Source organism: Equus przewalskii, chromosome 14, assembly GCF_037783145.1.
Source record: "Equus przewalskii isolate Varuska chromosome 14, EquPr2, whole genome shotgun sequence".
Classification (NCBI taxonomy): Eukaryota; Metazoa; Chordata; class Mammalia; order Perissodactyla; family Equidae; genus Equus; species Equus przewalskii.
Genome location: NC_091844.1, coordinates 29,703,204 through 29,729,998, shown reverse-complemented (window position 1 = coordinate 29,729,998; position 26,795 = coordinate 29,703,204). Strand labels below are relative to the sequence as shown.

General features: G+C 36.2%; 1 protein-coding gene across 6 annotated transcripts in view; it reads right to left on the bottom strand.

Moving 5' to 3' along the window:
• EXOC6B (exocyst complex component 6B) overlaps nucleotides 1–26,795 on the bottom strand; it is a 579,159-nt gene that overhangs the window by 482,214 nt on the left and 70,150 nt on the right. For all 6 annotated transcript variants that reach the window (XR_011525981.1, XR_011525982.1, XM_070572413.1 and 3 more), the window contains exons 2-5: nucleotides 14,352–14,517; nucleotides 8,916–8,963; nucleotides 7,165–7,255; nucleotides 7,008–7,053 (exon numbers count right to left, since the gene is read on the bottom strand). Coding sequence is in view for 4 of the 6 variants with exons in the window: in XM_070572413.1 (XP_070428514.1) it covers nucleotides 7,008–7,053; nucleotides 7,165–7,255; nucleotides 8,916–8,963; nucleotides 14,352–14,517 (351 nt within the window). In the remaining 2 variants the exon portion in view is untranslated. The remainder of the gene's footprint in view (nucleotides 1–7,007; nucleotides 7,054–7,164; nucleotides 7,256–8,915; nucleotides 8,964–14,351; nucleotides 14,518–26,795) is intronic.

Below are 26,795 nucleotides of genomic sequence, written 5' to 3'. Positions count from 1 at the left end.
CACAACTCTGTGAATACACTGAAAGCCAACAGAAAATATAAAGATTAAACAAAAGGAAAGCAGCAGTGGTTATATTAAAACCAAACACCATATATTTCAGAAAAAAGAATACTACCAGAGGAACCTTCCATAATAACAAAAGATCACTTCATCAAGAAGATACAACAATGCTAAATGTGTACGCACCCAATAAGAGCTTCAAAATACACAAAGCAAGAACTGAAAGAACAGAAAGAAGACACATGCAAATCAGCAACCATAATAAGCAATTTCAACACTCTTCTGTCAGCAATTGACAAATACAAAACCACTAGAGTGTAGAAAACCCAAAGAACACTATCAACTAAGTGTATCCAAATGACAGTTAAAGAATGCTCTACTCAACAACAGAATATACATTATTTTGAAGTCTACGTGGAATTTTCACAAAATCAGACCATATGCTGGGCCATGAAACAAGTCTCAACAAACGTAAAGTGCTGAAATCATACATTTTACATTTTTGAACACAATGAACTAAAATTACAAATCGATTTGGAAAAATCTGGAAAATCTCCTAACATGTGGAAATTAACCAATTCACTTCCAAATAATCAGTGAATTAAATTTTAAAAACTGCAAGGGAAATCAGAAAATACTTGAAATAAATGGAAAAAGAACATTATCATAAAACATGTAAGAAGCAGTTAAAGCACCGCTTAGAGGGAAATGTACAGCTTTAAAATTACTACATTAGAAAATAGCCAAAATCAATGCTCTAGGCTTCTACCTTATAAAGCTAGAAAAAGAACAAATTAAACCCCAAGTGAGCAGGAAAAAGGAAACAGTAACGATAATAGCAGAAATCAGCAAAATAACAGAAAAACAAGAGAAAAAACTCAATAAAACCTAAAGATCCTTTTTTAAAAAAATTAATAAAATTGATAAACTAGCTAGAATATTCAGAGAGACAAAGACGGGGATGAAGAGAGACAGAGAAGATACAAATTATCAACATAAACAATGAAAGAAAGTATCACTATAATCCAACACATGTTAAAATAATAGGGGAATATGAACAATTTTTGCCAATAAATTCAACAACTTGGATAAAATTGACAAATTACTTGAAAGACACAAATAAGCAAAATTTACTCAAGAAACAAAATGCAAACAGCCTTGTATTTATTTTTTAAATTAAATTTGCAGTTAAAAACCTTCTTACCAGACACAAACAAATCTCCTGGTCCAAGTGGCTTCACTGGATTCTACCAAATATTTCAGGAAGATATTGCCAACACTATACAAATTCTTCCAGAAAATCAAAAAAAGAATACTTCCCAACTCGTTCTATGAGGGCAGCATTAATCTGATACCAAAATCAGACAAAGACATTACAAAAAAAGAAAACTACAGATAAATATTCCTCATGAACATAGATGCAAAAATCCTCAATAAAATTCTAGCAAATCACATACCACATCATATAAAAAGGATAATATACCATGATCAAGCGGGATGTATTCTACAAATACAAGTTTGGTGTAACATTCATGCAAGTTTGGTTTAACATTCAATAACAAAACAGTATACTTCATCATATTAACAAACTCAAAAAGAAATTTAAAATATATGATCATCTTAACTAACATAGAAAAAGCATTTGGCAAACACAATATTCATTCCTGATAGAAACTTTCAACAACTAGAAACAGAAAGAAACTTACTCAACCATACATGTGTTGTGTACAAAATACTATACCTAACATCTTACTTAATGGTGAAATGCTTTCCCCCTAAGATCAGGAACTGAGCAAGGATATCCACTCTCACTACTTCTATTCAACATTATACAGAAGGTTCCAGCCAGCTCAATAAGACAAGAAAAACAAACCAAAAAGAAAGCATCCCAACTGGAAAGAAAGAAATATAACTTGTCTTTATTTGCAGACAAGATGATCATCTACATAGAAAATCTAATGTACTATACAAAAAAGCTACAGGAATTAAAAAGTAACTTTGGTAAGGTGGCAGAATACAAGATAAATTTATAAAAATTACCAGTACGCTAGTAACAAATGACTGGAAATTGAAATCTAAAAATCAATACCATTTAAAATAAGCATCAAAAAATATTAAATATTTAGGGATAAATATGACAAAAGATATGTAAGACCTGTTCACTGAAAACTATAAACATGACTTTAAAAAAACTAAAGAAGATCTAAATAAATGAGAGCAATCCACATTGATTTCGGGGAAGGGGAATGGACCAGCATGGAGTACGAGGGACCTAGTGAGGTAAGGAAGATGTCCTATAGGAAGGCAACCTGGCATGAAATGTCAGTCAAAAAGGGATGAAGAGGGGCCAGCCCTGTGGCCAAGTGGTTAAGTTTGCGTGCTCCGCTTTGACGGCCCAGGGTTTTGCCGGTTCGGATCCTGGGCGCAGACATGGCACCGCTCATCAAGCCATGCTGATGCAGCATCCCACATGCCACAACTAGAAGGACTCACAACTAAAAATATACAAATATGTACCGGAGGGCTTTGGGGAGAAAAAGGAAAAATAAAATCTTTTTTAAAAAAAAAGGGATGAAGAGGGCATTCAGGCAGGACAGAAGCATGCCACGGAGTATTAGAGTGCCAAGTGGAGTAAGGAGGATACCATATAGGAAGGCGATTCAGTGTCACTGTTGGCATTCTAGCAAAGTAGCGAGTTGCAGTAACAGTAATGACAGGTGATTCGTTTCAGAAGGGGAATTGATCAAATAAGCAAATATACAAAGAGTAATAGGAAGCCAAGTTACTCAATAGTAACGAGCACACCAAGCACAAAGATCTTGGCTTCTAAACAACATTCCCTACCCAAAAAAAACATAGTTTCTTAGAGAAATTGCTGATACCTGGGCTGCAGAAGGAAAATATATGAGCCTGAAACATATCCCCTTCTGCTTGTAAAAAAAGTACTCAAAAAATTATGGGGACATGTTAAAAGGACACAGAAGCCAAACTGAAGGGGCTCACTGGTGCCATTCAGGATAATTTGAGCAAGAAAATAAATAACACTAATGGATTATGACCCATCAAATAAAATAAGAAGCTACGAGTCCATACTGACATAAAAAAACAAAAAAGTTGAAAGTTTGATGAAAAATGATGACTGTACACAATCATAAAATACTTCCCCACAAAATTTTTAAGTACAAAGGGTAAAAAGAGTAACTTTACAATGGAAAAGTCTGGCAGACACCATCTTAATCCAGTAAGATCATCAGTGATAGGACAAATCAAATTTACGTGCCACCTGATAGGGTGCAATGAGAACACAGCACACTTTTGTGATATTCCAGCCAAAGACATATAACGTGAATCTAATCATAAGGAAATAGCAGACAAATCCAAATTGAGGGGCATTCCACATAATAACTGGCCTGTAATCTTCAAAAGTGACAAAGTCATGAAAGACAAGGAAAGACTGAGGACAGTTCCAGGTTGAAGAAGACTAAAGAGACATGACCACTAAATGCAGCACATGATTTAAACTGGATTCTTTTGCTATAGAGAACATGACTGAGACAACTGGCAAAATTTGAATTGGGTATGAACAGTAGATGCTACTAATCTACCAATGTTAATTTCTATTCTCTGTTGCATTGCAGCTGCAAAGGAGAATGTTTTTATTTGTAGGAAATCACACTAAAGTATTTGGGGATGACAGGGCATCATGTTAACAACTTACTTTTTACTGGTTCATGAAAAAGACATATTTATACTAAACTTGAGAATGTTAAAAATAAAATTTTTTAAAGACCACAAAATAAATTTGACTATAACAAAATTTACAATTATATAACAAAAAGTACTAACTGTACAAAGTTAATAGATAAGCCATGCACTGGGAGAAAATATGTGCAGAATATAACAGGAAAGGGTATCTAAAGTATATAACGAATTCTTATAAAAGAAAAAAGAAAACAACAGATAACCTAAAAGAAAAATGGGCAAAATATATAGAAGAAAATCCAAACATCCAAAAGTCAATCTCACCAGTAATCAAAGAAATGAAAAACCAGAACAACGATCTATCATTTCACAATCATTAGACCAGTGAAAACTAAAAAGTCTTATGTTAGCAAGAGGTGGAGTAATAGGACCTCCCATAAAAAGCTGGTGGGAGTCTACATCGGTAAACCATTTTGGAGAGCAACATCTAGTAAGATTGAAGACATGCATCCCTTTTTTTGATCCAGCTGATCTCCTCTATATAAACCCTAGACCAGCAGGATTGGCATACCTAGGAGCTTGGTAGAAAATACAGAATCTCAGGAATAACCCTGGACCTACTGAATCAGAATCTACTTTTAATAAATCCCATGTGATTTGTATATACAGCAACATTTGAAGAGCACTGTTCTCAAGAAACCTTGAATGTGTGCCCAAAGAGACACGAACAAGGATATTTATTGCACCACTGCCTGCATAGCAAACAACTGGAAACATACCAAATGTCTCTCATAGTATCAGTAAGGATGGTTATCCTGTAGTAACAAGAATCCCAAAAATCCCAGTGGCTTAAAACAAAGATTTATAACTCATGCATGCTATATAAACATAACAGGTTGGCAGGGAAGTTCTGCTCATTGCAGTTACTCAGGAATTCAACTACCATCTTGAAAGTTAGCATTTGTCATGACCAAGGGAAAACAGAATGCTAGAAGGACCTGCACTGGAAATTCACTACTAAACCCAAGAGTAACACTCATCACTTCTGCTCACATCTTATTAGCCAGAATCAGTCACATAGCCCAAGGGAGCCCAAGAAATATAATCCTACTATGTGCCAAAAGAAGGCTGAGCTAGAAACATTCATGAACAGCACTTACAACCACCACTGGAATTGAGAGGGGAAATGTGGATTACTCATATAATGGACTACTATAGAGCAATTAAAGTAAGTGAACCAGATCTATATACATAAAGAAAATAAGCTCTCCACTAGTATGTAAGGTCCATAAGAGCAGATATTTTTGTCTGTTTTGTTCAGAGCTATATCTCTAGCACCAAGAGCAATGCCTAGCATGTAGTAGCTACTCAATTCATTTCTGTTGAATGAATGAATGAATCTCAAAAACTCAAGGACTGAGACCATTCATGTAAATGTTTTTAAAAACACAGAATAATACAATATATGATTTACAGATATTAAAAACATGCACTAGAAGGACACTCATCAAATTTAAAATACTGGATTCCTTAGGGGAGTAGGGAAAGGAGTAGGACTGAGGAAGAGAATGTATCTGTAATTTTTAAAAATGTGTATCTTTAGGGGCCTGCCTGGTGGTGCAGCAGTTAAGTTCACATGCTCCACTTCAGCAGCCCAGGGTTCACTGCTTCGGATCCTGGGAGTGGACATACCCACCGCTCATCAAGCCATGCTGTGGCAGGTGTCCCACATATGAAACAGAGGAAGATGGGCACGGAGGTTAGCTCAGGGCCAATCTTCCTCAGCAAAAAAAGAAGGATTGATGGCAGATGTTAGCTCAGGGCTAATCTTCCTCAAAAAAAAAAATTATATCTTTACCTCTCTCTGTCCATATATATGTTTCCATATATGCTATAAATATTTACATATATATATATGAATCAAAACTGGAAAATTGTTACTATCTGTTAATTCAGAGAAGTTGGTACACAAGTGTTTTTTTATTCTCTGTAATTTTCTATAATTTTAGCACTTTACAAAAAGGTTATCAGGGAAATAATACTACTTTCATATCTCATTGAACAGAACTTCTCATATTGTTCTACTTACGTTCTCTTACATGAACATGCCTCCTCCTAGAGAGAAGAAGGGAGTCTGGGAAACCACCCTAAGAAATTCAAAAAATTCTGATGCCTCATGCTTTAGCTTTAAAATTCTGGAGAACTCAGAATTTTTATCCACAACATTTCTATTCTTATTTCAATGTTAAGTACATTTTAATTTCATACTTTTTCCCTCAAAACCTAGGTAAAACTAACATTCTAGGAGGATGTGTGCTATTTATCCTATGGCTTCACATACCCCCATCAAATTACAGGGTACCCCAGGGCAGAGAGGGTAGGGATGCTTACTCAAGTTTTGGAAGAAGAGCCAAAGAGTCACTATAGAGCTTCCTCTGGAATAAAACGAGAAGAAAACAACAAACAGGAGAGAAATTGTTTGAATTTAACCTTGACCTTGCCCCTTGCGGTGGTTAATTTTATGTGTCAACTTTGCTAGGCCACAGTACCCAGATATGTGGTCAAATTTATTCTAGATATGTCTGTGAAGTTATTTTTTAGATGAGATTATTAACATTTAAATTAGCAGACTTTGAGTAAAGAAGATTAGTCTTCATACTGTAGGTGAGTTTCATTCAATCTGTTGAAGGCCTTAACAGAAAAGAGACTGACCTCGCCTAAGGAAGAAGGAATTCCGCCAGCAGACTCCCCTCCGACTCAGGCTACAATATTCACTCTTGCCTGACACTCTAGCACACCAGCCTACTCTGCAGATTTTGGACTTCCAAGCCTCAAAAATGCATGAGCTAATTCCCTAAAATAAATCAATATCTCTCTCTCTATATACACACACACACACACGCACGTATGCACACATACGCCATTGGTTCTGTTTTAATGGAGAATCCTAATTTACCCCTGCACCAAAACCAGTAACTATTTTTTCTACTACGACACTAAACCAAAACATGTTTCTCAAATCAACTATCACTAAAAGTTACATGCTTTTCCCCTAAAAGATTGAGTCTTCTAAAAATCAAACTGTCAGCAGCCTTTTTTATTAAACATAATACATGACATAATAGATCAGCGTACCACTAGTATATGTAAATAAGTCTCGGATATACCAGTAGATATACAAAAGGCTAGAGAAGATGTTACATGAACTTAATTATTTTTTGAAAGGTTATGCTAAAGATGGACCTTAAAAATACTCTAAATAACAAACTTTAGATAATAAAAAGTATTCAATAAAAAAATCTTACCTTTTAGTTTTCATCTGGTCCCTCAGTTTGCTATACATCTCCAAGACTTGAAAGAGAAGGGAAAATAGAGCATACAAGCATTATTTAGAGAAAGTGAAAGACTAATTAAAGCTAAAGGAATTGCATCAAAAGTCCTGCTCAATTTCTAGTTGCTCACCTGGAAGACACAGCATTAATTTATCAACAGTGGCAGAAATATTTCTCTGCTGTAGTCGACACTGCTTCAGCTCTTCCATTGCTATTACCAGCTTGGCAAGAGGGAAAAAAACTGAATTATGCCAACAGCTGTAAATAAAAAGCTTTCAGTCACATTTTTCCACCCTGTGCTCAATTCATCAGAAAATCCCAGACAGTTTCATAGTAAGACCTGCCAAGTGCACTAAGGAACTCCATTTCTCAACCAGTAAAACATTCCTGCCTGGATTCCCACTTTCTCCCCAAGATACATACTATACTAGGCCAGGCTAGGTAAAATGAAATCCTAAAATTCAGGGGCTATCTAGGAGAAAAGAAAAAATATGCAGATTTTCTCCAAACCCTATCCAGACTCTTCATGATTTATAGTTTCATCAACCTTCTGAGAAGACCCTTATTTCCTTCAACAGTGCTAGACTTCTAGAGGAAAACTGTGCTTCCTATACAGCTTCAAATGAGTCTTGAAAATAATCTTCAACTAGATCTCTACTTCAACAAATAAACCACACACTTAGATGCTGTGGCTCTTCCAAGTGTTCTAGTTTAGTAAAGAGTAACTTACTTTTCTTCCCATAGCTGTTTAAAGGCTTCCATCTGAAGTCATAGTACAATATAACTAGAAGAAACTGTCTATTATGCACTCTCTGCATAATTTAAAATATGTGAGACAAACTTTTAAAAAGCAGTAATCTATGCAGCCTCTTGTAGCATTCATCCTATACCCATACCTAGAAATGTTATCTGCTTAGATACCACGCTAAAAAGAACAAAAGAGAATAGCCCTGATTAAGTCACTGACAAAATAATCAAAACGTATTCTTAAAGATTGCTAAAACCAAACAGTATAAGTATTAGGCGGCAAGGAAGGTATATGATACAGAGAACAGTAATGGACTACAAGTCAGAAAACCTGGAGTTTAGTCCCAGCCTTGCCAATTACTATGTAAACTTTAGCAAATCATCTGTTTTAGTTTCCACATCAATAAAATAGTGATGATACCTGTCCAGAATTTGTCACAGATCTGCCATGAGGATCAAGTGAGAAAATGGATGTAAAATAATCTTGTAAACTGTGATGATTTAAATGGTGAGTACATCAATTAACAGAATCAACGATTCCTTTTTTTTAACAAATATTTATGGAGCACCCACTTTGTGCCAGTCACTGTTTACGCAGGTAGAGGGAATAAGGAAGACAATGAATAAAACAAACAAAAAATCCTGACCTCATGGAGCTTAATTTCTAATGAAAGCAACAGACAAAAACAAACATTTAAGTAAAAATCTATAATATCAGAGCATGATAGGTGCAATGGAGAAAAACAAAGCAGGTAAAAAGAATAAAGGGGGTGAGAATGAGGCTGTAATTTCAAATAAGGTGGTTAGAAAGGCCTCATTATGGAGGTAACATTTCAGCAAAGGTCTGAAGCAGGTAAATATTGGAGAAAGAGCAATCCAGGCAGAGGCAACAGCAATGGCCATTTTATGATTACTCACATGATGTAAAAGTACAGCTAAGGAAGGGTACATCCTCTCTCATTAAGCTTTCTAGTGGTTATATTCATGTAATTCAGATAAACATTAGGAGAAGCAACAATAATGTCCAAGTTCCTCCAGCTATCGTCTTACAAGCCACTAAACCAAGAACACAGTTATCAAAAAGAGAATGACAAGAAACAGAAAAGATTTTTTCGAAAGGTAAACTGGCCTTACTTCCTTTCCCTCATGTTGTAGTTTTCTATTAGTATCCGTCACTTGATTCTGTGGAGAGAAGACAATTTAAACTCATAAGAAACAGACATTTAGACAATAATTGGATAAGATCAAAACTTAAAATGAAAAGACTAAGGATAGGTATTCAGATAGCTTCAGTATTCCATCATTTTGGTTTAGTGGCATTCTCTTGGGTTTAAATTATATGCACTTTTCTACTGAAAATTCGCATGACCTTTTGAACAATGAAAAGAAAAATTTACTAAAAGATATGTTCAGTCTGGAATATTCTAAACTAAGATACTATAGCTACTAAAAATCACACTTTTATTTTGGAGAGAAAAGAGAAAAAAAGGAAAGAAAAAATAACACACAAAGAACCTTACGATCTCTACTAAGTGTAGAAAGAACAAATTTTACCATAGATATTCCTTACTTCACCAATGTATTCCTGGAAAACTAGAGTATAAATTGAACTTTTAAACTCAGGTCAAATTTCCCTATTTATTATCCTAATTTAAGAAAATGTTTTATCAATTCTTTTTGTATCATTAATTCTTAACAGTTCCTAACACTTACATATTCCCATTTTTCTAAATTAATTTCCCCATCAGGCAGTCAAAACTACATGAACAAGCCTTAAAATTATCTAGAGTACATAATTTAAAGGTATTGGTACCACTTTTTTTGGTATCCACTCTTGAAGACTCAACTGACATAAAAAAAAATTAAGTGCATAGAATAGTAATTTCCTAACCATCTCAGACATTACCAAAATATGAGCAATATTAACTTCTAAAGTTTTCTTTAATAGAGACTTTCTACCCTTCCACCAGTAACTGCCACTCCTTACATTTTTAAGGCATTCCCTTAACCCAGCATTTTCTATTATCTCCCTTAGAACACCAAGAAATGTTAGTCAATAAATACTCTGCACATGCACACAGAGGTGCACACGTGCACAAACATACACACACACACATACACACACACACACACACATTATGTATAGGAAATACCACTAACCAGGTTAGTTTATACAGGACTTCTTAAAGCTTTTAATTTTCTACATGCACTGTGAATGTTCAAGAAGGGGATATCATACAGAGTGTTTTCCAAATGTATTTAATTTGAATTATTTAACTACTCAACTCCGTCACTGTAGCAAAAATGCAGCCATAAATATAATGTAAATGAATGAGCAGTGCTGTGTTCCAATACAACTTTATTTACCAAAAAAATGAGGCAAGCTGGATTTGGCCTGCAAGACATAGTTTGCTGATCCTTGATCTAGAATAAGTGAGATGGTAAGGCTATAAGATCACACTATGAGAATTACATTCAGATGCCATGTTTTAGGAAGACCTTGACAACCTGAAGCACAGTTAGATTAGATGTGAATACATTTAGAGAAGGATTCAAAGCTACACCACATGAAAAATACATAAAGGGATTTTTAGCCCAAAGAGAGGAAAAATATTCATTTAGAGACACTATACAATATACCTGGACACTTACACCATACCTGGACACTTACACCATAGCTGAGTGACAGCTGTCCTTCAAATACCTGAAGAGCTATCAGAAGAACAGTGCTGCCCTAAAAACAGTGCTTATTGCTCAAACCAATACATGAATGTTACTAGAAAGTAGGATTAATATCACCTCAATACAAGAAAAAGCTTTCAGGCAATGCGAATAAAAATGGGGAGGGTTGCCTTGAGCGCCAGTGTTGACCCCTCCATGGTAGTTAGTGAAGAATAATTAGATTGTTTATATTCAAAACTGGAGATCTCTTGTGGCTGGCCCTGTGGCCGAGTGGTTAAGTTCGCATGCTCCGCTGCAAGGCGGCCAGTGTTTCGTTGGTTCGAATCCTGGGCGCGGACATGGCACTGCTCATCAAACCACGCTGAGGCAGCATCCCACATGCCACAACTAGAAGGACCCACAAGGAAGAATATACAACTATGTACTGGGGGGCTTTGGGGAGAAAAAGGAAAAAATAAAATCTTTAAAAAAAATAAATAAAACTGGAGATCTCATAAAATTCAAACTTTCATACTAAACTAAATTCCAAACTAAATTCAGCATCATTATCTCTACTAGAATATCTTGTTTACTTTATGAAGACACCATTTCTGAAACTTTTTTTTTACTTCAAACTCACTGTAAGAAGTACATTTTACATGGTAACCCAGTACAGAAGTATAGGGAATGCATACAGATACACACATACACACTCACGAAAACAAAACAAAATTTTCAAGAAACAATGTTTACCCTTATGTATGTAATACACTTTATTATTTTCTATTCTATTCTATTTATTTCAATTTTTGTTAAAAATATTAATCATGGCCCACTAGATTGATTTTGTGCAAACCACAGTTCTAAAACACATCCATAGGAGTCTAACCAATGCTTCTGATAAGAAAGATAATTACTATTTCAATACTATTTTAACAACAACAAGAAACTATACTACCTGTCTAGGATGCTACTCCTCTTGTTTCAGAGAACAGAAATATAAAGATAGATATATATAAATACATACATAGTGTGAATCAAAAGAAATAGCAGGCATCCTAAAGAATCTAGTTTCTTTTTTTTGTTATGTCAAAATAGTATTGACAGTAGTTAATACTTAATCTTTTCCATTTTCTAAACTTTTTTCAAGAGTTCAAGAATTTCTGTTTCATAGATTCTTAACCCAGGTTGAATGGATCCCCCTAGAGCAGAGCATCCCAGGTGTGCTGCTAGATTTTAATCCCCTCGGCTCTCAGAGTAAGCAAGTGGAGCCTGAAGCAGCCAAAAACCCTGAACTGGTAGCCTCCACTTCATGCTTTCCCTCAGCGGCACCCTGAATTATCTGCAGGAATTTGCCACTTGAAGCAATATGAAGGAAGGAGGGGGAAGAGAAGATGATTACCAACCAGCAAGTGATATCAGAAATTGGTGAGCATTATGTGCAATATTCAATGCTACCTGCCTTGAAGGAGGTGCTCCACCACACGACTACATCAGAAACGAGACAGAGTACCCTGCTGCCCATCGTGGACAAAGGGCCCAGGGAGCAGAGGGAGAAATCTGAAATACAGGTGTCCAAGGAGCACAGAAAAGAACAGCCTAAGGTGAGGGTGGGAAGCTGGGATGGCTGAGCGAAGACAAATAGTACACACAGCTCCTGGCAGGAGCCCCATTTCTTTGTTTTCACACATTTCAGACACTTTTTTCCATTTAAGGCTGTTCAGCCCAAAAAATTCAGCATAAGTTTTTATTTCAAATAGAATCAAATTGTTCATACTTTTTAATCTGCTTTATACATTAAACAAACATTTCTAATACTATCCCATGCCAGATATGCTTCAACAACATATTGTAGTTTATTATTCTTTCAAATGGATATACTATGGTTTATTTTAGTAATCCTAACTAACCGAGTTTTAGGGACATTTTAAAGTTTTACCTATTAAAAAAAAAATCATATGAACATCCTCATACATGCACCTATAGCCTTAGAATAAATCTTAAAACTATGTGGAGTTTTAAGTATTGATAAATAAAACTGCTCTCCTCAAAGCCTGTAACAACCTACACTCCAATCAGGGCTTCCCTAGTTGATTGGTATCATCTCCAATCTTAAATATCATTTTTTCATCTTCATCCTTTTATTAGGTAGCACTTTGCTTAAAATTGCATTTGCTTAATTATTTCTAAATTGTACTCTTGTATTTCTTCTTATGTAAACTGTATATTAATGAGTATTTCTCAGTTTTCTATTAGAAGGTCCATATTTTTCCTATTAATTTGTAAAGATTTTTTTGTTAAGGATGTCGATCATTTGTCAAATGTATTCGTAAACATTTTTTATTTATTATTTACTTTTTAATTTTTAACTTGTATGTAGAAAAGGTTCTTTCATTTTAACATCATCAAATCTAGCAATTGTTTTCTTTCTGGATTAGGAATTGTGTTTAGAAACGTATTCCTCACTCCCAAAATCACATAAATATTCAATTATTTTCTACTAGTTCCTTTATGGTTTAACTTTTTACATTTAACTCTTTAGTTCATCTGAAATTAATTTTGGTGTGTTGAATGAGAAAGGGATCTAACTTAATTTCAACTAAAATTATAGAATATTAACAACAAATCAGAAGAGTTGTTCATTTTGGAGAGAAGGGTGAAGGAAACAATTGAGAAGGGTACAAAAGAGAGACTTAATCGTGTTGGCAATATTATATTTCACAAGCTGAGTGGACAGTTGTTGTACAGGTCCATAAACTCTTATTTGAAACCTTGGGACCCACTGTGTTTTTTGGACTTTAGAATTTTAGAGATTTTATAAACATAATATGGTACATATTGTATACTACATAACATCCCCCAAAGGGCACCAGGACAGAATCCCATAATCAAACACATTAATATTTTTATAGCAAAATACAAAAGTTTATATTAAATAAAATATATTAAGAAGTTTGATAGCTTCATGTCCCTTCAGGTCAGGTTTTGCAATCAAATTAGCTTTTAAATCACTGTAGCTTTAAAATGTAATTTAACATCTAATTGCCCACTTCGTCCCTCAATAAAACTGTTTCTTCAGTTTTCTTACCAATGTATTCTTGCCATTTTATACTCATTGGCAAGTTATCCCATGCCCCAGGAAAATCCTTTTGGGATTTTAATTCAAATTCCAATAACAAGACAAAAAAGAAAGGAAAGGAAAGAGAAAAAAAAAAAAAAAGAAAGAAATTAGAAGCATAAGGACTTTAAAGAAGGAAATAAAACTATTATTACCTATACATCATATACGTGTTTTCAGAGAATACAAAAAAAAATCTACACACAAATTATTAGAAATAATATAAGAGTTTAGTGAAGTGTTAGATTTAAGATCCATAAGCAAAGTCAGTTATCCAACATAAGTGAATTTGCTATGCCAGGACCAGACCAATATGGCTAGTCTGCTTCCTGAACTTGCATCTGTCATATCAAGAAAGAATCTTCGTGCTTTGATAGAAGACACTCCACAACTATCACTGATTTTTTTCCCTTTCACTTAGGTTGCCATGCTGGCTAAGACTTCTGTGGCTATGCCCTCCAATTCCATCATCCTATAGTGATGGCTTTTACCTAGCAAGGAAGTAGATGGATGACATGAAGAGTCAATTGAGTTTCTGTTTGAAAGAAACTGTTACTGATTCCGTAGCTGGTTCTCATCTACATGTAGTTATTCCAAAAAAATTTTAACTGAAAAGAGATTTCTTTCTAGCTAAAAGCCATAATCCCAAATATCTATGTTCCAGCACAAATTCCTTCCTTCCTATGTGAAAATCTTTACTACAAATACGTAACCTGCAACATATTCCCTACTACTTTAACGTTAATCAAAACCCCAGACAGAGAAACAAGTCTCTCTTAGCGTCTCCTTACTTTGAGTTTTTGGGCTTCTCCTCTTACTTTCAGCAGTTCAGTTATAGAGTCCACAAAGCCCTGGTAATGAAAGTTGCACATTTTCTCAATTTCTCGGTCATGATTGCGGATGCGAGTTTCAAGCTTCTCCATGAATCGTCCATGTTCTTCACCATCATAGACAGACCTTTAAAAAAATGGCATGAAGATTACACCAGATTGACTTCTAAGAAAGAATTATAAAACCAGAAGCAAATTTATTTGTCAATTAAATATTTAAGGCACATCAACCACAGAGTAATCCAATTGTATTAATATTGTCCCCAGGCTAGATGAGTTTTTAAGAAAACCCAAAATTTTGCTTCCTTGCTCATTCAAAAATATTTAAGTATTTGATAGTATCCACCTTAGAAGTCTCACCACAATGAAAGGACTGAATTACAACTCCTTTGCACCTTTCTTTCTCAGTTAAACTAATCTAGAAAAACTCAGTTTGGGATAAAGCCAACTATCCAATTACTCCATGACTATACCCAAGAAGCTGATACTGCTGGAGAAAAATCACACAGCTGTGCTGGGTAGACTCAGTTTAGCTATATAATCACAAACCTAAATTGGGCACTCAAAAAATACTGCTAGATAATACCACTAAAACTATCCTCCTTACCACCATTACCAGCACCAAAAAAATCACTTTATATCTCCAAATAACTATAGGTGAGAACTGAACTTTTTCCTCTCCTCAAATGTCCATCCCCTCACTCTCAGCTGCTGACCTGACTACACACTTCACAGAAAAAAACAAAGAAATATTTCCTCTTCTCCTACTAAAACCAACTAACCCACTTACATCTGTAACTCCTACTCTGTCCACCCTCCCATAACAATGGAAAAAGTGTTCCAAGCTCTTTTCTATAGTCAATCCTTCTTGTTGTCTCAAGAACTCTACTCCTGCAAGTAGTCCCTTTTATCTCTCCCCTGCATCACATATTTCTCCCATTCTACTAAATCATTCTCTTGGGTATATAAACATGGCTTTCAGAAATCTGTCCTTACCTACACATTTCCCTCCAGCTACTATCTTATTTCTCACATTTCCCTCCAGCTACTATCTTATTTCTTGGCCGCACTTCCCAGCAAAAGTCCTTTCCACTTCGTCACCTCCCAACAGTTAGCATTCATCTTACTCCACCTAACAGTAGCATTTGCTATGGTTTAATACATCCCTCTTCTTGAAACACTCTTTTCTCTAGACTTCAATATAGCACACTAATGTGGGGTTTTTACCCTTTCACTGGCATGCCTTCTCAATCTCCTTTCTGGGATATCCTCTTCTATTCTTGTTCTAAATATTCCTAAAACCTCTTCTCTTCTCTACCAAGCAATGCCATCTAATTCCATGGCTTTAAAATACCATCTACATAGTGATGACTTCCTAATCTACACCTACCATTCAGAGCACTTTCCTGAGCACTCAAATATCCAGCTACTATTTAACAACTCCAACGATTTTTAAAAACCATCTCAAATTTAACACCAAAAAGAAAATTACCTACCACCAAACTATCTTCACCTCCAAACCTGTTCCTCCCCAAATCTCCCCACCATTCACACATCACATCACAGCTAATGGCACTATCCAGTTGGCCAAGTCAAAAACCCTAATCCAAGAATCACTCCTAATCCACTACTTTCTATCATACACCCCATCCAATCCATTAGTAAGTCCTGACAACTCAACCTCCAAAACGTAACTTAAAATTGACCACATCCCACCACTTCCACTAAGATCCTAGTCTCAATCTGTGTCATCGCCACTGTGGACCAATATAACAGCCTCTTAAAAGTCTCCATTCTGCATTCCCCATTTCCTCCACTCCCCACCTCAATGCAGACATTCTCCATATAGCAGTTAAAATGATCTTTGTAGGGCAATAATTCAAATGTTATCCTCCTGCTTAAATCTCTCTAATGGCTTCTCTTTACAAAAGGAATAAAAATCTTAAATCCCTACCATGGCCTATAAGATCCTATATAATCCAGCCTCTGATTATCTCTCTCTCTAGTTTTACCCCTAGCCTCCTTCCATCCTCTATGCTCCAGCTACACTGGCTTTTTTTTTTAGCCTCTTCTCTTGCTCAAGAATTCTGTTTTTGCTGTTCTTATGCTAGTAATGCTCATCCTCTATATCTTCAAACAACTTTTTCCTTCTCATCATCCATGGTTCATTGCCCATCTCTTCTCCCAACCCATCCCGATTAGAGTGTAAGCTCCCAGGCAAGAACTTTGCCATATTCATCACCGTACCTCTAGAATAGTACCAGACAGGCAGTAGGAAGTAAGTAAACATTAGCTGACTAAATGAATGACTAACATTATCTCTAAGACCTCTTTGATCTCTGATATTTGTTCAACAAATATATATTTGTTCATTACCAACATTTTCTGTTTCTATAACCATTTGTGGGTACAAGATCACCACCTTGATCCTGCAGATAAGAAAGCACACTCTCCTCAGCAGATCAGTTCCACTGCCCAAAACTCAGCAGTAACCATAGACAACACATATACAACTTTGGCTTCCAATAAAAATTCTGAACACTTACTTCAGAAAAACCAGAGCAATCCAGATTTAGTCTCCTTACTTTGAAATAAAGGGAAGAGATCTTCAAATAAATTATAAACAAACTCTGCTTTGAGAATTAAGACACACTATAGAATAACCACTTGCCTGAAGGAGCTATTTAGAACACACAAGGCAGAATCTAGCATTGACATTTCAACTAATCTTAAATAAACATAAGGTTTCCCCTTCCAAAGGAAAAGAAAAGAAAGGTTTCCAGGTAAAGATACCAATACCCCTTGCCATTTGAAGAAGAAGAATAACCACTGAAAATTCATCAATCTAAATGGCATAAGTAGGTATTATTCAATATTAGGCAACCTCTTGGTTTCAAATTCAGTTATGTCTTGACCCAGTAATACTTCTAAGTTAAGGAGCAAGTCTACTTCCTTCTACTATTAAAAACTTGTCATTTTTTCCTCCAAAGATCTACATTAATATCACAAAAGACAACCTCAAAGAGAAGAAAATCCCAAAGTTAAGAAATTGATAACTTATATTAATAATGCCTCTCTAGCTCCCTGAACTTCCTATAAAAATATAAATCAAAGAAAGGAAAGGTATATTTTAGCCGCCTGACTGTGTGGCCTTGGTTCTAGCAATGTATTTAACTAGCTATGAGTCTTCCCCAACTCAGTTAATCTCTCCGACCCTCAGCCTTCTCATTTAGAAAACAGGAAGCAATCAATCACAAATTCTCTGTAGTATCAGCTTAGCCTTAAATTTCTACAATTCACTTTCACTTTCCAGTTCAGTCAATAATAATGTAAAGACGATACATTTTCAGAACAGCATAATCAGGTAGTTCAAAACAAGTTAATGAATTTTCTACATCCTTATCACTAGCCACCTGTCTGTTTCTCCTATCTTAGGGCCTTTATGATTCTAATTTTCTTTTTAATTATAATAATGTTGAATAACATAAAGATTTACAGTAGATCCGCTGAGTATCTTTCGAGAATTTAAAAAGTTAGAATAAAATGTAAAACTCCCATATTTTGGGACTTTATTTAATAAACTTGTGTTCCATGAGTATGCATCAGAAAATCCACTATTTCCAGATTTTATGTGGATTTTGTGTGAAGAGTTTATGTAAAGAGGCAAAAGCACACATATGTAATTTTAGGGGAACTGATCCATAGTTTCCATCTGGTTATCAAAGAGGTTAAAAACCACTTATTTAAAGGTTTTATTTCAAATTGCCTACCATAGGAAAACGCAGTTCTAGATCATTACCTAACAGTTCAACTTGTATCAGCATCTCAAGTGTATCTCAGCCTTTCTCTGTGCTAACCAACATAAGTATCAGATATAAAATGCTAAAAACAAAAATAAGCAAGTCCTAAATTCTGGAAAGGTCATAGACCTACTAAAGTTAACTTAATATTGGTAGCCAACATTGTACTTGAACAAAGAGTAGCTGCCCCCTCCCACCCCGAATAAATGACTTAAACTAGAGAAAGACTGCCATCTAGTGATCGTCCATTTCTAACAGTCCCTGAAACTTAAATCTGACGTGGCCAAGTAAGAGGGACTGCTTAAAAATCTAAAAATTATATTCTATAATAACTGCTGGCCAAAGACTTGTAACTAGCTATTAAATTATATTTTATATAAAATATTCTAATGTTTAAATGTCCACTTCCAACAGAAAGCAGGATCTTGAGAACAAGGTCATATGCTCTTGACATAAGTGTGCCACAGGCACGTCACAGTTAAACAAGACTATGTACAAAATAAACTGCTCCACTGGTTTGATTATTTGTGATAATCCAAAGAATAGTCTAGTACCTAGTAAAAGGTAAACAAGAAGAAAGGCTTGGAAATTAACAACTCTTTACAGCCTAATTTTGACTCAACTACATAAATGCTGCCTTATGGAGTCTAATTTCCAAAAAGACCCCAAATAAACCACAAGTTTTTACAAACAGTAAAATGTTTCATCCTAGTGTCTATATCTGACACATATTTCTAAACATCTCAACTAGATTTCATGTGCATACTAAGAGAGAGATTTTAACTTACAAAATGGCACTTTATTCCCCTGTAGTGAACCATTACAGGATTCTATCATTTACTAGAGCCAATAACAACTTAAGTCTGTCAAAAGAGAAAACTAAATAATGTTAATGAGCATATATTATCTCATTTAAATCCTATGCACCTTATAAATGAGACATTATTCCCATTTTATAAATGAGGAATCTGAAACCCAAGACGACGAAGTAACTTGACAAATTCACAGAGCTAGAAAGTGTCCTCTGTAGCACATCAGTCTGTTGTCTCCTTTTAGAGCAAGGAGAGCAAGAAAGCCACATGGACTCCTAAAATGTTAGAGTTGAAAGAGGTCTTAGAGATGGAACACAAGGCCCTTATTGGATAACGGAGGAAACTGAGGCCAAGAAAAGTCAAATGCCTCAATCAAAATTACATTTCTGGGGCCGGCCCCATTACCAAGCAGTTAAGCTGACACACTCCGCTTCAGCAGCTCAGGGTTTCACAGGTTCAGATCCTGGGTGCAGACCCAGCACCGCTCATCAAGCCATGCTGAGGCGGCATTCCACATAGCAGAGTCAGAAGGACCTACAACTAGAATATACAACCATGTACTGAGAGGCTTTGGGGAGAAGAAGAAGAAAAAAAAAGAAAAAGAAGATTGACAACAGATGTTAGCTCAGGTGCCAATCTTTAAAAAACAAAAAAAATTACATTGCTTCTTACTGATAAATCTGGGCCTGACTCCCAAAGAAAACACAATTAGGAAAAGCTAATGCAATACGAAGCCTGACACAAAGCTAAGCGATTCAAAAAAGAGAGATGCACGCACGCACACACTTCTACTTCAAGATAAGTTATTTGCCTATTAGTTGTGTCTACACAATAGCTATTCCATTCTTTTTCCTATTGGAAAAGTCCCAATTTGTTCTGGTATTTCACCTTCCCATCCTACTGCAAGGGGTAAATACTAATTAACCTGTAAACCAATCATGGTAATTCCATTCCCCTTATCAGTAACCACTTAACAGATAACAACTTTCACTGATGAGAAGGGAAGTCTGGCAGTGAGGATCTAAGAAAAGGTTTTCTTTCCTGAAGCATGCAGGAAAACAAACTGCTTTCCCTATTTTGGACATTGTCCTGTAGGATGCTTGGGGATGCAGTAACCATCCTGAGATGAAAGAAGATATTGTCAATAATCTGAGCATGGCAACGGGAAAAGATGAAAAACACGTGGGCCCTTGATGATGCCCCAACCCTGAAAGAGTTCTATCTCCAGACCTCATGTTATGTGAGCTAATAAATTTCTTCTTTTAAGGGAATTTCCTATTTCCACTTTCCCTCAATACCCTGCTACTTGCAAGGGAAAGTATCCTACATGCACATTGTTCAGTCTTCAAAGGGAGCAGGCAAATCAAAGAAAACCAATAGCAAGTCAAAGTCTACATAACACTAAGGAATCTTGTTCCCAGGACCTAGACTGCTCTTCCCCCTTTTTTTCCATTTTAGTTAAGAGTTAACTCCCATTCACTCTTCAAATCTCAGCTCACACCTTACTTTTTCTGAGAAACCTTCTCTAATCACAAAGACTCTGTTATGTGCTCCTCCTATGTTATTCACACCATCAGAGCGTTTATTAAACTATATTCTGATTGTCCATTCACTTGTCAATTTCCCCACACTGGAACATGAATCTCCTTGTAAGAGACTGTGTCTTGACCATTTATCCCCAGCTCCTGGCACAGAGCCTGGCACGGAAGACATCATGCCTGTATACTGAAGAGAGAGTAAGAGAAGGTAAGGTAGGAGACTAAGATGTAGGTTTCTGATTGTCTCAAAGTTGGTCGCAGAAGGGTATCACATCCAACAAAGTTTATCTGTTGAGATGTTTTCAGAACCAAGAACTTCAAGACACAAAGGATGCAACACTTGGTTTCTGTTTTTGATTAACCCAAGAAAAAATTCTAAAGTTAATTCTGGTCTTTTCTTTTTCATATATATTCTTTTTAACTTCTGTCATGATTTTAGTCCTGAAGCATTTTCTTCTCACTAAGCTCCATAAAAGTGTCATTAGTATTTCTGTTTATTCCAAAAGTTAAAAATAAAGTGGAAAAAACAGATTTGAGCACAATGTTGAAAGAGAAACTATAGGAGGTCAAGAGGAGTTTAAAGTCCCTCCCCCTCCTTACCTCAGTTTGTCTATCAATTTAATTCAGACATTACTATGGCAATTTTGATGCTCTGAGTGCATAAAGGTGAAAGTAGATCACTGTATAGCATTAATGACAGGGAAACATGTGCTAGCTAATGAAGTCTAAGCTGAAGACCATACCCAAATGTTTTTGTACTGCCACTGGAGATCAAATACATTTAAACCCTTTCTCCACCCTTGTAGATTCCAACCTACCCAACTGGCTTCACCAAGATAGCACATGCAACCAAAAGAATGTTGTGATGGAGATCTCCCTCAAGGCAGGAAGGGAACCCCACATCTCCACGACGGCTATTTTCAGAGAGATAAAAACAGGGTAGAGAAGTTTCAACCAGCATCTAGCCAAAGAGCCTACTAAAAACCAGGTATTGGTTAAACAGCACAGGAAAGTGGACTTGTCACAAAACATCAGTCAGGTCAACAACAGACTATTAGGAAATAAACTAATGAAAGCAAGGAAACTCTATATTAAGGATATAGAGCACAACCAGAGGCTCTCACAGCTAGAATATACAACTATGTACTGGGGGGCTTTGGGGAGAAGAAGAAAGAAGAAGAAAAAAAAAGGATTGGCAACAGATGTTAGCTCAGGTGCCAATCTTTAAAAAGAAAGGATATAGAGACTGTCATAACTACTATCATGATTCTATCACACTGTTAGAACAATTAATCACCATAAGTAACTGCAAACACGAAGGCACTTAGAAGATACGTTAGTGGCTTCATTTTGGAATAAACATTTTGGTCTCTGTATCAATTTGTGTTAAGTGCAAAAAGATTTATTCTGTTGCAGCTTTCAGGGGTAATCATGAATCTGGCAGCTAAAAATTGGATTTCAATGTTGCTGCCAAATAAAAGAAATAATCCATCTATAGCCTGGTGATATCCATTGAACCTAAACTGGAAAACCGTTGAAAGCAGAGTAGTAATACAGTTGGTATATACAAGGTTATAATTAACATTGGTAGATGAGCTCCAGTTTCTTTGCACAGAATTCAAAGTGTCAAGTTTAACACTTAAACGTGCAAAGTTGGAGCTAAATGAATCTACTGATTCACTTAATATCTACCACCATCATAATGAACCTGAATCTGGGGATGTTGGTAAAACTCCAAGATCTTTTACAAGAGATATTAAGTATTCAATTAAACAATTTCTCTGAAGAGGTACGTAAATATTTTTAAAGACTGTATATTAATTGAAGAAATGCTCCAGAGTCTCCACCCTTAAAATTATTATTATGGTTCCAATGACAGAGATCATAAAGCTATTAATACAGAAAACAAACCAATGGGTGTAGGTATTACAAACACTTAAGTGAATAGTCCTGGTCTCCTTATGCATGTAAATTTAATATGGGCTTAAGAAAATCAGACCAACCAAGTTTCCCAGAATCACTAAATCAAACTATAATCAACATAAGTGACATCATTTGTAGATGTGTGTGTTGTATATAATATATATGTACATATATATGTACATACATATGTATATAGTATACATCCATATATCTATATGTGTATTATATAGTGTGTATGCTATATATTGTGTGTGTGTGATACATACACATATGCAAAAAACACACACATAGACTTTCCTGATTTTCTGAGAAGGAACCAGACTTGCCAACATTACATTCGATTTCTGGTCAAATTTCATCCACAAGTGATTGTTTACTGATACCTCATGGCCAAAAGTGACCACAATTTAAAATTCTTTAAGATTATAAGCAATGAAGACCCTGAAAGAAGGATGGATAAAAGGTATCAAAACAGTTTCCATCCTTAAAAATGGCAGAAAACAAAGTAAGCAAAATATAAAGATATTCCATGAACAATATGGAAGACTGGACATGCCATGAAAAACCTTTCTACTACTAAACTTCAAAAACTGCTGGATTAACTTTCTAAAGCTTTTTCCGTGTATGGCTAAGCAAAAAAGAAAATAAGGAAAATCTCCAGAGGCTAAAACAAAACTGGAACAGGAATCTAGACTCTCCCAATCCCCCATAACCTAATGCTTCTATTTTACAGACATACAGGAAACAAGAGACAAAGTCTAGGGCCCACAAAAGGTGCAGACTCTAATCAGAGGCCTCCAAATGAATTATGCCAAAATACCCAAGGGCTACACCCTTAGTGAAAGTAGAAAGTAGAAAAAACTCTTCCCCATAAAGAGAGACTATAAGGAAACTTACCTGTCTGGAACGTGGCTTTGGGTGGGGAAGAAGGGGAAATTCCCGGGGGGAATCTGAAGCCACAAGCTGGCCTTCTGACGGAAGGGAGGCCCATATTAATACTATTAATACTCTCTGTGTGGTCTGAGATACCTCAAATGGAGAATTTATTTTAAAAGTAGTCTTGTCTGATTGTTAGTGCCCCCAGAAAACTGACTGAAAGAAAGGCAAATCTCCTCTAGAGGCATGCATCTTAACCCATACTTCCAAGAATTCTCACAAATAACATCCCTTTGAGCTGGAACTCAAGTATCAAAAACCATAAAACACACAAGAAAACAAGGCATATAAACAAGAATCAATAGAAACACACAGAATCAGACTTGCAAAGGCTTAAAAATAAATACATGTAGCAGCCCAGTGGCATAGTGGTTAGGTTCGTGCGCTCCACTTCCATGGCCCAGGGGTCACAAATTCAGATCCCAGGCATACACCTAGCACTGCTCGTCAAGCCACACTGTGGCTTGATCTCACATAAAATAGAGGAAGATTGGCAACAGATGTTAGCTCAGGGCCAATCTTCTTCACACAAAAAACTATACATTAAGTAAATAAATAAGTGCATGTAAATTAAAAATAAATGTCTAATATGTTTAAAGAAATATGAGGGAATTACCAAAATAATAAAAAAATAGACACACTGGAAAAGATATATAGAAGTCTTATAATAAAAACTTTAATTTATATTCAAAATTTAATAAATAGGAAGGGACAATACTTAACTGGGAGGTATACGTAAAACTTACACAAAATGCAGCACAGAGACAAAAGAGGGAAAACGTCTTGGGCTGGCCCCGTGGCCGATTGGTTAAGTTCGCGCGCTCCGCTGCAGGCAGCCCAGTGTTTCGTTGGTTCGAATCCTGGGCGCGGACATGGCACTGCTCATCAGACCACGCTGAGGCAGCGTCCCACATGCCACAACTAGAAGGACCCACAAGGAAGAATATACAACTATGTACTGGGGGGCTTTGGGGAGAAAAAGGAAAAAATAAAATCTTTAAAAAAAAAAAAAAAAAAGATGGAAAACGTCTTAGTCCATTCCAGCTGCTATAACAAATTACCAAAGACTGGGTAGCTTATAAACAACAGAAATTTATTTCTCACAGTTCTGCAGAGTGGAAGCCTGAGATCAGGGTGCCAGCATGATCAAGTGAGGCCCTTCTTCTGGTAGCGAACTTGTATCCTCAGATAACAGAAAGGGCAAGCAAGTTCTCTGGGTCCTCTTAATAATCTCATACATGAGGGTTCCACCTTCATGACCTAACTACTTCCCAAAGGTCCCACCTCCTGATACCACCACCTTGGGGGTTAGGATTTCAACATATGAATTTTGAGGGGACACAAACACTCAACCTATAGCAGAAAACATTAAAGAATGGTTAAGAACATCGAGAACAGGACGGGCTTAATGGGAGCTCTAGTAAGATATAATAAACAGGTAATATTCAAAGAAATAGCTAAGAATTTCCCAGAATTGATAAAAGATATAAGGAAGTTGTTATCCTCAAAATAAAAAGGCCTATAAGCTTTACCAAAAGTAGTCCCCCAACAGAGGAAGGGCACTTCTCCCTGTTCAACTATACCTATTAACATTTAGAACTGGCTGCCTATTTATCCATTCTCTTCACGGCTCAACTTCAGTAGCATATAGAACCTTACTCTGATGGAGCTAATTATGCAAATACATGGGCACTTAGCACCATCTAAACATTTATCAACTCATTCTTCTACTACCTACAGCATCTATTCCAAACTGTTGCCATTCTCTTTAAGCTCTCAACCTCGATCCTGAAACTTTCTTTCATAACAAATGACTTTGCCGCATACTTCACAAAGAAAGTTCAAGCTCATTAGGCATGAATCTTCTTCATTTAATGCATTCCAATATACAAGTCTATCTCTATCTCTACCTTTACACTTGTGCCTTACTATCTCAATGAAACAGATATCCCAACCTCAATGTAAAAATTAATCCTATGTTCTAAAAATCTCATTTCTCCTCTACTCCAGGAATGTTACTTCATCAACACTTTTTCTAATTTCTGTACTTTCAAATGTTTCATTTCTATTGACTTCTCAATAAAACATGTCCCCCTCTTAACAAAACAACACGACCCTTTTTTAAAAAGGTACTATTAAATTAAAATCTCTTCTGATAATTTTCCTTCTGGCATCCTTTCTCTTTCTCTCTCTCTCTCTTCTTTCATAGTTAAGATACTTAAAAGAGCAGACTATACTCATCGCCTCCATTTCCTCAAATCAGACTTTCCCTTCAATCCAGTGTAACCTGTTTCTTATTCACATTACCCCAGTGAACCTATTCTTGCTAAGGTCAATAAAAGCCTACTAACTGTCAAATCAAATATCCATTCTTCAGTTCATCATTTACTTGATTCCTCTTTTGAATGAGCCACCACTAACCATTCCCTCCTTCTTAAATACCTACTCCTGCAACTTCCATTACATTTCCCTTATCAGTTTCCAATAATTCTTCTTCCTTCTGGCCCTCAATACCTGCTTGGCCTTCATCTCCTCTCATTCTTCCTACATAATCCCTCAGAGATACCATCAATACTTCAGCTTTCGCTATTAATTAACCATCTTTGGTTCCCAAGTCAGTAACACCAGGGCCTATCTCTATCAAATCCTATAAACCTGAATATCCAACCACACCATTCATCCTCAAAAACATTTCAAACTGTGCATGTCAAAAGTTGAAATCAGGGGCCGGCCCCGTGGCCAAGTGGTTAAGTTCACACACTCTGTTTCGGCAGCCCAGGGTTTTGCGGGTTCGGATCCTGGGCACGGACATGGCACCACTCGTCAGGCCACACTGGGGCAGCGTCCCACATAGCACAACCAGTGGCACTCACAACTAGAATCTACAACTATGTACTGGGGGGCTTTAGGGAGAAGAAGAAGAAAAAAAAAAGGAAGACTGGCAACAGTTGTTAGCTCAGGTGTCAATCTTTAAAAAAATAAAAAAGTTGAAATCATTAGCTTTCTACCAAACCTATACTTCCCTCCTACATTCACCATCTCAGTTGAAGGTACCAACAGCCACCCAGTTACCCAAACTACAAATACATACGTAAATTAACCTTGACTCCTCACTTCACCTCACACCTCCCTCCAATTAATCAATCACCAAGACCTAACAATTCTAATTCCATAATATCTCTTCCATACTTTTCTTCCTCCCTATTCTCCCCTGCTACTGCCTTGGCTTATGTCCTCATTACCTCTCTTCTGAACAACTGTTTTCACCTCTCTTTTCTTAATTCCATCTTTGATACTTCTTTTACAGTAATCTTCTTTAAATGAAACATGATCATGAAACACAAACACACACACCCCACTTTAGGATTACGTCCTGCCTCAGGTTCAAGTCCAAAG